This window comes from Oncorhynchus kisutch, unplaced genomic scaffold (assembly GCF_002021735.2).
Source record: "Oncorhynchus kisutch isolate 150728-3 unplaced genomic scaffold, Okis_V2 scaffold1333, whole genome shotgun sequence".
Classification (NCBI taxonomy): domain Eukaryota; kingdom Metazoa; phylum Chordata; class Actinopteri; order Salmoniformes; family Salmonidae; genus Oncorhynchus; species Oncorhynchus kisutch.
This window is the reverse complement of record NW_022263278.1, coordinates 1-12,967: the sequence shown is the minus strand read 5'-3', so window position 1 is coordinate 12,967 and position 12,967 is coordinate 1. Positions and strand designations below refer to the sequence as shown.

Here is a 12,967-nt window from a genome sequence, read left to right as displayed (position 1 = left end):
TTGTGGTCTGCTAGTGGTCTGCTAGTGGTCTGCTAGTGCTGCTAGTGGTCTGCTTGTGGTCTGCTAGTGGTCTGCTAGTGGTCTGCTAGTGCTGCCAGTGGTCTGCTAGTGGTCTGCTTGTGGTCTGCTAGTGGTCTGCTAGTGGTCTGCTAGTGCTGCTAGTGGTCTGCTAGTGCTGCTAGTGGTCTGCTAGTGCTGCCAGTGGTCTGCTAGTGGTCTGCTAGTGCTGCTAGTGGTCTGCTAGTGCTGCTAGTGCTGCTAGTGGTCTGCTAGTGCTGCTAGTGGTCTGCTAGTGCTGCTAGTGCTGCTAGTGCTGCTAGTGCTGCTAGTGGTCTGCTAGTGCTGCCAGTGGTCTGCTAGTGGTCTGCTAGTGGTCTGCTAGTGCTGCTAGTGGTCTGCTAGTGCTGCCCGTGCAATTGCACTCAACCAAATAAATCTGTCACTCTAATGACAAAGTGGAGTTCCCTGGGCCGAGGAGGTAGTAAACTCCACATGCCTTAAAGGTGAGGTAGAGTCAGTATGCTGCAAGGCAGACCACAATCTTGGCGGTGCGTTTGCTGTTTTAAGGCTCCCTCGTGCTGTCTAATGGGGTGCCTGCCGCACTGTGTTGCTGTGCATTAGCTTCGCATACGTCGCCAGTTAACAACCACCATAAAGAAGGTCCATTTTTGTCTAAACTCAAAACTGCCGGCCTGTGTTTCTGCTATGGTCTGCTATGGTCTGAGGCCGGTGTAATTTAGGACTAGAGCTTGGACCATATATAAGCAGACAGTGTTGCCCTCACACCGACCCTTCAAGGTTGGATGCAACTTATGTTTGGTAGGTCGACTCAACTCAACCCATTCAGACAATTATGTTCTCATTGGAACATACAGGTGTTTCACTTGAAATATAATTAGATTCCGGGAATCTTCCAACCGGGATTTCTGGAAAACATGTGAACATTAGGGAAAGTTTCAGGAATTTTTCAACCCTAGTGTTGTAGTACCCCGTCTTCCCCAATGCCATGTCTCATGGCATCTCCTCTGTGTCTTGTTTCTGTCTCGATCCAGGATGTTCCATGCTGAGAAGCTGTGGAAGACCAACCTGGTGTTCGTCATCGCCGACGCCAAGCTCACCTGCATGTCATGTGACCACAAGCCCTTAATACAGGCCGAGCAGCCTTGTATCCTTTAAACATACAGTCAATAGAGCAATGTTTAATATTGTAATACAGTAGTAATATATTAATGTCTAATGTAGTTGTGTAATTCATCTGTACTACTTACAGTCTGTTAGTTCTAGTTTACTGGTCTTTGTATATACAGTGACTCTTCTTAAAATAATCACATCTAACTAGATGATTTGTTTAATTATTAAAAGGTGTACAGTTGTACAGGTTTTTTCTTTTATCCTACTGGTCCCTATATTCTTGACTTTTATAAGCAGAGTACAATATTTTCATATTCCACAATGGATCAGAACTTCCTCTATGGCGAAGTGAAACTCAGACCTGTACTGACTGGCTTCTCTCTCTGTTACAGATGAACCAAACTCAGACCTGTACTGACTGACTGGCTTCTCTCTCTGTTACAGATGAACCAAACTCAGACCTGTACTGACTGACTGGCTTCTCTCTCTGTTACAGATGAACCAAACTCAGACCTGTACTGACTGACTGGCTTCTCTCTCTGTTACAGATGAACCAAACTCAGACCTGTACTGACTGACTGGCTTCTCTCTCTGTTACAGATGAACCAAACTCAGACCTGTACTGACTGACTGGCTTCTCTCTCTGTTACAGATGAACCAAACTCAGACCTGTACTGACTGACTGGCTTCTCTCTCTGTTACAGATTAACCAAACTCAGACCTGTACTGACTGGCTTCTCTCTCTGTTACAGATGAACCAAACTCAGACCTGTACTGACTGACTGGCTTCTCTCTCTGTTACAGATTAACCAAACTCAGACCTGTACTGACTGACTGGCTTCTCTCTCTGTTACAGATGAACCAAACTCAGACCTGTACTGACTGACTGGCTTCTCTCTCTGTTACAGATGAACCAAACTCAGACCTGTACTGACTGGCTTCTCTCTCTGTTACAGATGAACCAAACTCAGACCTGTACTGACTGACTGGCTTCTCTCTCTGTTACAGATGAACCAAACTCAGACCTGTACTGACTGACTGGCTTCTCTCTCTGTTACAGATGAACCAAACTCAGACCTGTACTGACTGACTGGCTTCTCTCTCTGTTACAGATGAACCAAACTCAGACCTGTACTGACTGACTGGCTTCTCTCTCTGTTACAGATGAACCAAACTCAGACCTGTACTGACTCAGTCTCCTGTCTCTCTCTGTGGCTGTTGAACCAAACTCAGACCTGTACTGACTCAGTCTCCTGTCTCTCTCTGTGGCTGTTGAACCAAACTCAGACCTGTACTGACTCAGTCTCCTGTCTCTCTCTGTGGCTGTTGAACCAAACTCAGACCTGTACTGACTGACTGGCTTCTCTCTCTGTTACAGATGAACCAAACTCAGACCTGTACTGACTCAGTCTCCTGTCTCTCTCTGTGGCTGTTGAACCAAACTCAGACCTGTACTGACTCAGTCTCCTGTCTCTCTCTGTGGCTGTTGAACCAAACTCAGACCTGTACTGACTCAGTCTCCTGTCTCTCTGTGTGGCTGTTGAACCAAACTCAGACCTGTACTGACTCCGTCTCCTGTCTCTCTCTGTGGCAGATGATAGCGAAGGCTATTCCACTCTGAAAGGCTTACAATCAAATCCATCATATCCCCTCCAACACACCAGGGCTGTAGCCAATTATGCAAGGAGCCTAATGAAAATTCACATAAATTCAAAATGGCAGCCAAAAGGGTTTCAGGGGAGGCTATTTGATTTGCTCCAAAAATGACGTGGTTTTTCCATGTCTTTCTGAAAGCATCTGTTCCGATTGTTCTTTCACATTTAGATTAGTGTTATGGCTTGATATTTAATTTGATATGGTAATTTACTTCAATCCAAAGTGGATGGTGATACAGATTGGGTATGTGTGGCCACAATGTGGGTTACACACAGCCATAGAGATACAATGTAATAGTGTTCCATTTAATTCTGTGCCCACAATATCTGGTGATGCAAGAACTACACTGAACAAAAATATAAACGCAACATGCAAACATTTAAAAGATTTTACTGAGTTACAGTTCATATCAGGAAATCAGTCAATTGAAATGAATTCATAAGGGCCCTAATCTATGGATTTCACATAACTGGGAATACAGATATGCATCTGTTGGTCACAGATACCTTAAAAAAGAAAAGTAGTGGGGTGGATCAGAAAACCATTCAGTATCTGGTGTGACCACCATTTTCCTCATGCCGCACGACACATCTCCTTCACATAGAGTTGATCAGGCTGTTGATTGTGGCCTGTGGAATGTTGTCCCACTCCTCTTCAATGACTGTGCAAAGTTGCTGGATATTGGTGGAAACTGTAATACACTGTCGTACACGTCGATCCAGAGCATCTCAAACATGCTCAATGGGTGACATGTATGGTGAGTATGCAGGCCATGGAAAAACTAGGACATTTTCAGCTTCCAGGAATTGTGTACCGATCCTTGCGACATGGGGCCGTGCATTATTATCCTGTAACATGAGGTGATGGATGGCACGACAATGGGCCACAGGATCTCGTCACCGTATCTCTGTGTATTCAAATTGCCATCGATAAAATGCAATTGTGCTCGTTGTCCATAGCTTGAGCCTTCCCATACCATAACCCCACCTCCACCATGGGGCACTCTGTTCACAACGTTGACATCAACAAACATCAGTCTGTTATCTTTCATGAACAGTTGAGCCCACTTCTCCAGCGTGCCAGTGGCCATTGAAGGTGAGCCTTTGCCCACTGAAGTCAGTTACAACGCTGAACTGCAGTCAGGTCAAGACCCTGGTGAGGACAACGAGCACGCAGATGAGCTTCCCTGAGACGTTTTCTGACTGTTTGTGCAGAAATTCTTTGCTTATGCAAACCCACAGTTTCATCAACTGTCCGGATGGCTGATTTCAGACGATCCCGCAGGTGAAGAAGCCGGATGTGGAGGTCCTGGGCTTGGTGTGGTGGTTACATGTGGTCTGCGATTGTGAGGCCGGTTGGACGTACTGCCAAATTCTCTAAAACAAAGTTTGAGGCGGGTCATTGTAGATTAATGAACATAAAATTCTCTGAAAACAGCTCTTGTTGACATTCCTGCAGTCATCATGACAGTTGCACGCTCCCTCAAAACTTGAGACATCAGTGGCATTGTTGTTGTGTGGCAAAACTGCACATATTAGAATGGCCTTTTATTGCCCCGAGCACTAAGTGCACCTGGGTAATGGTCATGCTGTTTAGTCAGCTTCTTGATATGCCACACCTGTCAGATGAATAGATTATCTTGGCAGGAGAAATGCTCACTAACAGGGATGTAAAGAAATCTGTGATCACAGTTTGAGAGAAATAAGCTTTTTGTGTGTATGGAACATTTCTGGGATAACTTATTTCAGTTTATGAAACATGGGACCAACACTTTTCACATGTTGCGTGTCTATTTTTGTTCAGTAGATATATTCTAGTCAATTGAGCTACCAGAACCAATGGTTTATTTCCTAAATGGGTTGATGTAGCTGAGGGACCAGACCCATGTGAAATGGCTGAGAAACCAAGGTTCCGAAAAGGTCCAGATGCCTGTTTCGACAACAACGAGAGGGTAGGTCACGTCATTATTTTGTCATCCTCTGTGTTTAAAAATGGCAACCGTCAAATTTAACGTCACAATGTCAAAACTCACAATACACTAATATGTTTTCACAATGCATGTGCTTTTCTCAATGTGCATAATTCTCTTGTTAATGTTCCATCTTTTACTCAAAATGGCTGCCTCTTTCTCTATTCTTGTCTTTGGATTACTATATGTGCAGAGATTTCCCACACAAATACAAGTTATTGCCAGGTATTGACATACTGCACTGTATGGTTCAACAGTAAGCAAATATTTAGTGTATATGACTAAAATCCTTTGTGTGTGAAATCTTTGCACTTGAATGCTTTGGTTTGTTTTTCAGACTCGTCTTATCCAAGTGGCAAACCTTTTGGTTTCTCAAAGTTTCATGATGGTGTTAACTTCTTCTGCTTGCACTCTTTCTATTACACACACACACATACACACACACACACACACGTAGACACACTCACACATATCAATGAAGACACACACACACGTAGACACACTCACACACACATATGTAGACACACACAGACGTAGACACACACACACACACACCTTCCTTCTATCTAGATGCTTCTCTCTGTTTCTCTCTCTTCACCTTTCCACAAAGTGTTCTGTTTTCTCTGTTCTTCTGCCCATTCTCTTTGCACATGGACTTTCTAACTGCTAACTGTGGAATGTTTGCTGCATGACTTTCTCTTTCTCTCTGTTTCTGTTTCTTTCCTGCTCTTTGATTGGCTGTTGATGGTTAGGATGAGCACATGTGCCCGACGAGCGCAGGCTCTCCATTGGCCTCCTCTCTGCTCATGTTACTGCCGCCACTGTTCATGTGCTGTCTCGGGTCAGTCCCATCAAGCACACTCTCTCTCTCTCTCTCTTTCTCTTTCTCTTTCTCTCTCTCTCTCTCTCTCTCTCTCTCTCTCTCTCTCTCTCTCTCTCTCTCTTTCTCTTTCTCTTTCTCTTTCTCTTTCTCTTTCTCTTTCTCTCTTTCTCTTTCTCTTTCTCTTTCTCTTTCTCTTTCTCTTTCTCTTTCTCTTTCTCTTTCTCTTTCTCTTTCTCTTTCTCTTTCTCTCTTTCTCTTTCTCTGTATCATACAATGTATTTCTGTCCATCTCTTTATCGGTCTGTTTGTCTACTGACGTGTTTACTAATCTAGATGCTAGCTAACGCAGGACCTTGCTTCCTAATTTAACTCTAACAAATTAATATTTATTTTATGATGTAGCAAATGATACATGTCTGAAAATGTTTAGTTATTACGCTCCACTCTATAGAGCTGTACAGATTATCAGACATCAGAGAATCCGACATGGATTATTCCATACTCAGATTACAATTATTCCATACATACCCCAATCTCTATTCAATGTGGATATGCAGTCTAGTACCATTATACCTTGCTATTATGTCATCAAACATAGCTTTATGAATATGTAAGACATACTGGGCTGTTGTACCCCTACTGAACCAATTACCTTTTAGTCAGCAGGGTTGTGTCTGTCACTAACTTGTCCTCCCTGCCACCTTCCTCCTCCCCTCTTGTTGCCGTGGTCACAGGAGGAGGACTTTGACTGTGGTGGAGCGTCCGCTCTGAGCCCATCCCTGTTGGCCATGGTGGCGCTGCAGCTGGCCCTGCTCTGGCTCCTGGCCGGCTCAACTCACCACGCCGTCCCCTCGTGACCTCTGAAGACCTCGGTTGCCCCCGGCAACCGGCATGCAACGCCGCCTCAAAACGCCGAACGCTAAAACAAAAAAACATCTGAAACCACTTCCTGACAGATCTTCTTTTGGGATATTTGCGTTTTTCAAGGGTTTCGTTACATTTCTTCACCCAGGGGTGGGAGAAAGTGAGGAAAGTTAACATCGGCGGGATGTAAAAAAAAATCGAAGCGAGAACTTTCATCCCTGACCCCTGACCCCTGACTTTTCCCCTCCAGCCATCTAAGCTTCCAGCCATCTAAGCTTAGGGAGATCGAGGTGATTGAGTGGTGAACTTTGACCTTTGTTTGGCTCGACGATGACAACCCTGCGAATGCTACAGGTTGGACTGCCTTACAGTGCCAGGGGGAAAGTGAAAGGACTGCCTCTTCCTTTTGGGTTCCTTTTAGGTTTTTGGGTTTTTTGTGATGTTCTAAAAGAGATCCCCGTTGATTTTTATTCAACACTGCCAGAAACAGTGCTGCCCTTCGCAACAGTCCCGTTGTGTTTGTCACAACGTTATTTATTTATTTCTAAACGTTTTGCAGTGGCTTGTTACTCAGTATTGAAATGTGTGTTTGTTTTGTTCAAATTGCAATAAGTTGTTTAATAGGAAGTCAGAAATCAGAATGTTTTTTATTTTACACTGGGGTGCTGTTGGCATTATTCTGTTCGTTTCAACTCCCATTTAAAAGTAGCAACACATTTACATTCACGCTGCTGTCCTTGTATAGATGTGGTGTACAACGATCATATTCATTCACATACATGTGGTCACATATGAACCCTTTTGCCCCCACTTCTGTTTGCGGTCAACCACTTCTCCCTCAACCTTGACCACAAATGGTCAATGTCGGGTCCTACCATCTTGGTATCTGGTCCCTCTGAACTAACCATCATTGCCAAAGTGCAATTGACCAATCAGGGCACCCCGGCTGGCCTCTAGTGCGCTCATTGGTCTAATCTCTAGTGCCATGTTGATTGTTAGTCAGACAAACCCTTTAGCTTTATTTATTTGACTGTGTGGCTACTGACCTGAAGGAAACTTGATGTGTTTGGTATTTAGTTGAATATTTCAGTTTGTTTTAGTGTTTTATTAGAATGAAGAGCGTAGCTGCATGCTAGTGTGTAATGTTGACTTTAATGCCATTCTTTGTTGATTGATTTCAATGTGTCAATGCAATGGATATAAAATGAAGAGAAAGAGTAGGGGGGGATGTAGGAAATGTAGACTTGGTACATGACAGTTTAATGGGGCTCATGTATCACTTCTTGATTTGAGTATCGTTGAATATGTGACTTGCAACTACAAGGATCTGTCTTTCTCACAATGTTCTGCTCGCTATTGAAGAGAACATTTCCCCAAATCAAAAACGATTGCACCTCGTTGCAAAGTGAATTTCCCCCTTAAAACCTAAATTGCTTTAAGACCTATTGGATCAATCAATACACGCCAATCTAAATTCATTCATATCAGTGTGGATATCAGTTCTGTTATACTTTCTTCGTTTTTGTGTGCCTTGTGGTTCTGGTACTTTAATAACTTTATGAATTAGAGATTCAAGACAGATTGACAATAGGATACTGTCTTTCTGAGTGTACTATACTATGGTATACACCTGCTAACTCATTTCCCCACAAGAACAGCTACCAACATACTACATGAGAAATAACAGAAATGTGCCTCGTCAATCATCCTAGCCAAATGATTATGCAGTGGAATAACTTTGAGTGAAAGAGACATAAGGTTAAGTTTCTTTATTCAACGTTGTAGAAAAACGGTTTTATTAAAACGCGGTTTTATTATCATGTCAGAATATCAACAATTCCTCTCTAAATTGATTGTATTCGTTTAATTTTTGAACATGGTTCAAAAGAGGGACATGGTAGATATGCTGTGCTTTTTCTTTGTGGTGCAATTCAGCTTGTTTGACTGGGACGTGATCTGATGGTCGATTTAGTGTTACTGATCTGTTGTAGAGCAAATAGAGAGGAGTTCCTGGCACTGAATTGACCTCTTAAGCACTAAACAAGATCATTTCAGACCATCGATTCGATAACAATTGACAATCATAGTTTCCGATAACTTAAGACTAGTATTTGTAATAATTCATTGAATTAATTGCTGTAAATGACAATGCAAAGAACTGCCAAAACAGGGACTTTAAAGGAGCCTTGGGGTAATGTCAGAAACATTCACACATTGTTTCCTTTGAAAACAGAGGCATATGGACTCAGGAAACCACATAGTCAATTCAGGGTAGAGTTGGGAAACTACATGATTACGCTGTGTGGTCTCTAGTGCCATTCAAATACTTCTCCCACACATCATTATCATTGCTTCAATTAGAATTACAAAGCGTTCTTACGTCAACCAGAATAAAAATCCATCTGGACTTTTTCCATTTCTCTGAAACACTGAAGAGGAAGGGGACTTTTGTTATGATCCCAGTCTTAAGCTATGATTATTTGCCAATATGTTATGTGGCGAAACTCGAGCACCATCACCAAAGGCGGATTGCTGTCATGTGAGGTGACATTTATGGTCCCGTATTGGTTGTTTCAATGTTCTGTGGGGAAACTAACTAACATCCTGTATTTAAGACCCTCAATATCTAAGAACATTCAAGAATATCAAGTGCCATAGGACTCTCTTTCTCTGTTTACCGGGAAACCTATTACTAACGTTTATGCAACGTTTAGGATTGAATAAGTGCAAATCTCATCTATTTTCCCTGTGTTGCATGATAATGCCATGATACTGTATCAGTGGCAGGCAATGAGATAAAGTACCCTCTATCTTCTCCTGCTTTGGTGTGTATTGTTGGGATGGGAAGCATAATACCGTGGGTTTGTTGGGTGTTTGTTTATGATATGATAATGATACAGCTTCTACTGCCTTTCTCTTGAGGAGACAGCATTTGGTACCGCCCTGATCTGAGTGAGCGCAGTGGCCTAGCGGTTAGAGCGTTGGGCCAGTAACCGAGATGTCACTGGTTCGAATGCACGAGCCGACAAGGTGAAAAAGCGGTCAATTTGCCCTTGAGCAAGGCACTTAACCCTAATTTGCTCCAGGGGCGCTGTACTACTATGGCTGACCCTGTAAAACAACACAATTCACTGCACCTCTCCGGTGTATGTGACAATACATATATTTTCCTCTGTCACAGGTTGTCACATTCAAGACCAGACTAGACCCTTGGGAAATGGTGTCTGGTTATTTCATGCCACTCTAAGGTCTAAAATCAGATGCTGTCACCTCAGGAATAACATATTAGCAGAGTGATTGGAAGTGTTTTTTGATGCTGTGGTGCTCTCTGTGTGGATTGTGTGGGTTATGCTTTTTCTGGACACTTTTTTTTTGTTATCATGAACTCTCAGTGTGTTTTAAGGGTTCCATGCCTGCCACACTATGTCAGGCTATTGGTGGGACCGCCCCCCAATCTTTCTCTGCCAGCGTTTTCATGGCAGAACCATTGGTGGACATGTCCACTAATCTCCCCTTGTCAGCCTCCCTTTTGACAGGCTATTGGTGGGCCTCCGCGTCAATCTCCCTTGATTGTGCTTTTAAGATGTTACACTTTTGTGGAACTTGATTCACCTGAATCAGTCATGTATAAATTTGTACGATACTGTTATTATTCTCGGACGAAAGAAAGAAAATAGTCATGTTTATAATTCCTGGAAAATGCTTATTCATGTGCAAATACAGTATATTCAGAATAAAACTTTCTCATTAGCTATTGAATGGTGTCCTCTTGCAGTTCTGGGCCTTTCCTCCCCAACCCATTAGCTATTGAATGGTGTCCTCTTGCAGTTCTGGGCCCTTTCCTCCCCAACCCATTAGCTATTGAATGGTGTCCTCTTGCAGTTCTGGCCCTTTCCTCCCCAACCAGATTGACTTACTGTTACTGTAACTTTGCCAAAACACATTTCCCCACTTTTCCCCACAATGTGTGTGAGAAACTGAAAGAAGCTGCAGTCTGCTATCCCAGTGTCCCCCAGTGACTTCCACCGGCCAATCAGCGATGAGAATTGAGGCCGGGCCAACAACAACATCCAGTTGTGAAGTGAAGAATATCTATATCTCTCTGTGGTTATGACACTGAATTTGCTTAACGGACACATTTACAGTTGAAGTTGGAAGTTTACATACACCTCAGCCAAATACAATTAAACTCAGTTTTTCACAATTCCTGACATTTAATCCTAGTAATAATTCCCTGTATTAGATCAGTTAGTATCACCACTTTATTTTAAGAATGTGAAATGTCAGAATAATAGTAGAGAGAGTGATTTTATTTCAGCTTGTATTTCTTTCATCACATTCCCAGTGGGTCAGAAGTTTACAATAAACAGAATTAGTATTTGGTAGCATTGCCTTTAAATTGTTTAACTTGAGTCAAACGTTTTGGGTAGCCTTCCACAAGATTCCCACAATAAGTTGTGTGAATTTTGGCCCCTTCCTCTTGAACAGAGCTGGTGTAACTGAGTCAGGTTTGTAGGCCTCCTTGCTTGCACATGTTTTTTCAGTTCTGCCCACAAATTCTCTATGAGATTTAGGTCAGGGCTTTGTGATGGCCATTGTCCTTTAGCCATTTTGCCACAACTTTGGAAGTATGCTTGGGTCATTGTCCATTTGGAAGACCCATTTGCGACCAAGCTTTAACTTCCTGACTGATGTCTTGAGATGTTGCTTAAATATATCCACATAATTTTCCTGCCTCATGATACCATCTATTTTGTGAAGTGCACCAGTCCCTCCTGCAGAAAAAGCACCACTCAACATGACGCTGCCGCCCCCGTGCTTCACGGTTGGGAAGGTGTTCTTCGGCTTGCAAGCCTCGCCCTTTTTTCCTCGAAACATAACGATGGTCATTATGGCCATTCAATATTTTTGTTTCATCAGAACAGAGGACATTTCTCCAAAAAGTACGATCTTTGTCCCATGTGCAGTTGCCAAACTTTTTTCTGGCTTTTTGAGGAGGTTTGGAGCAGTGGCTTCTTCCTTGCTGAGCGACCTTTCAGGTTATGTCGATATAGGACTCGTTTTACTGTGGATATAGATACTTTTGTACCTGTTTCCTCCAGCATCTTCACAAGGTCCTTTGGCTGTTCTTCTGGGATTGATTTGCACTTTTCGCACCAAAGTACGAATATCTCTTGGAGACAGAATGTATCTCCTTCCTGAGTGGTATGACGGCTGCGTGGTCCCATGGTGTTTATACTTTGCGTACTATTGTTGTACAAATGAACATGGTACCTTCAGGCATTTGGAAATTGCTTCAAGGATGAACCAGACTTGTGGAGGGTCTACAAAAAAAATCTGAGATCTTGGCTGATTTATTTAGATTTTTCCCATGATGTCAAGTAAAGAGGCACTGAGTTTGAAGGTAGGGCCTTGAAATACATCCACAGGTACACCTCCAATTGACTCAAATTATGTAAATTAGCATATCAGAACCTTCTAAAGCCATTACATTAATTTCTGGAATTTTCCAAGCTGTTTCAAGGCACTGTCTGTAAACAATTGTTGGAAAAATGACTTGTATCATGCACAAAGTAGATGTCCTAACCGACTTGCCAAAACTGTCGTTTGTTAACAAGAAATTTGTGGAGTGGTTGAAAAGCGAGTTTTATTTACTCCAACATAAGGGTATGTAAACTTCCGACTTCACCTGTTGAAGATGCACTTATTGATAAAGAGAGCTTTTTCATGTACAGTGTAATCCCCCTTCCTCCGACAGTATGTTTATCGAATGTAAATGGACTTAGTCAGTAGCAGAGATCCTTCTCAGACTTGAACCTGAAACCAGCTGCTGACAAGTCTACATCCATAGCCACATACTCCTTTCACAGCCCCCAAAGACAGACTACATGCTCATTTTACCCCTTACGATCAACGTTAAAATTGTCCCTTATACTGTATGATATACTGCAGGCCCCAAGAAGGAACGCGTAAGTCTCTCTGGTGCTAAGGGACATTTTAATGAGTCCAATTACAATGCCTTTTAGTATTTATGATTAATAAAACAGTCTTTATTACTGGTAGCACAGCTGTGGAAATGACTAAGCAGAGAGCAATAATATGAAATTACATATTTTACAGACCCCAAGCAGGAAATTGACCGTAACAATTACGACCAAAGCACTATGGAACGGCTCAGTCGTTCCCTCACTATCTCTTTGTAAGACCTTGTAATAATATCATAAACTATAAAGATAAACCATAAACATTGTATAGAGTCTGTAGTAGGGGGTAGTGAAGGTCAAACTCAGCGGTGAAATGTCATAGCTTTCAGCAGCAAATGGGTAGAGCTGAGCAGAGTCCCATAAGGTTTGTTGGCAAACGTTCATTGGGCATATCACTTCACATTTTGGCTGACCTTTTGACACGTGACACATCCAATCCCTTGACCTATATTTCAAACTAGACTGCATGCTCAGTCTGCAGTCTCTACTCTTTCTCGGAATATGTTTTAAGAAATATATGCTTGTGTACCTTGCTAACAC

At 42.5% G+C, this 12,967-nt stretch overlaps 1 protein-coding gene across 4 annotated transcripts in view; it reads left to right on the top strand.

Moving 5' to 3' along the window:
* Window positions 1–9,258, top strand: part of LOC109879069 (voltage-dependent calcium channel subunit alpha-2/delta-1-like) — a 60,705-nt gene extending 51,447 nt beyond the window's left edge. For all 4 annotated transcript variants that reach the window (XM_031818316.1, XM_031818315.1, XM_031818314.1 and 1 more), the window contains 3 exons: window positions 1,053–1,165; window positions 4,656–4,738; window positions 6,314–9,258. In XM_031818316.1, coding sequence (XP_031674176.1) covers window positions 1,053–1,165; window positions 4,656–4,738; window positions 6,314–6,436 — 319 coding nt within the window. In that variant the 3' untranslated portion in view covers window positions 6,437–9,258. The remainder of the gene's footprint in view (window positions 1–1,052; window positions 1,166–4,655; window positions 4,739–6,313) is intronic.
* The last annotated feature ends 3,709 nt before the right edge of the window (window positions 9,259–12,967 follow it).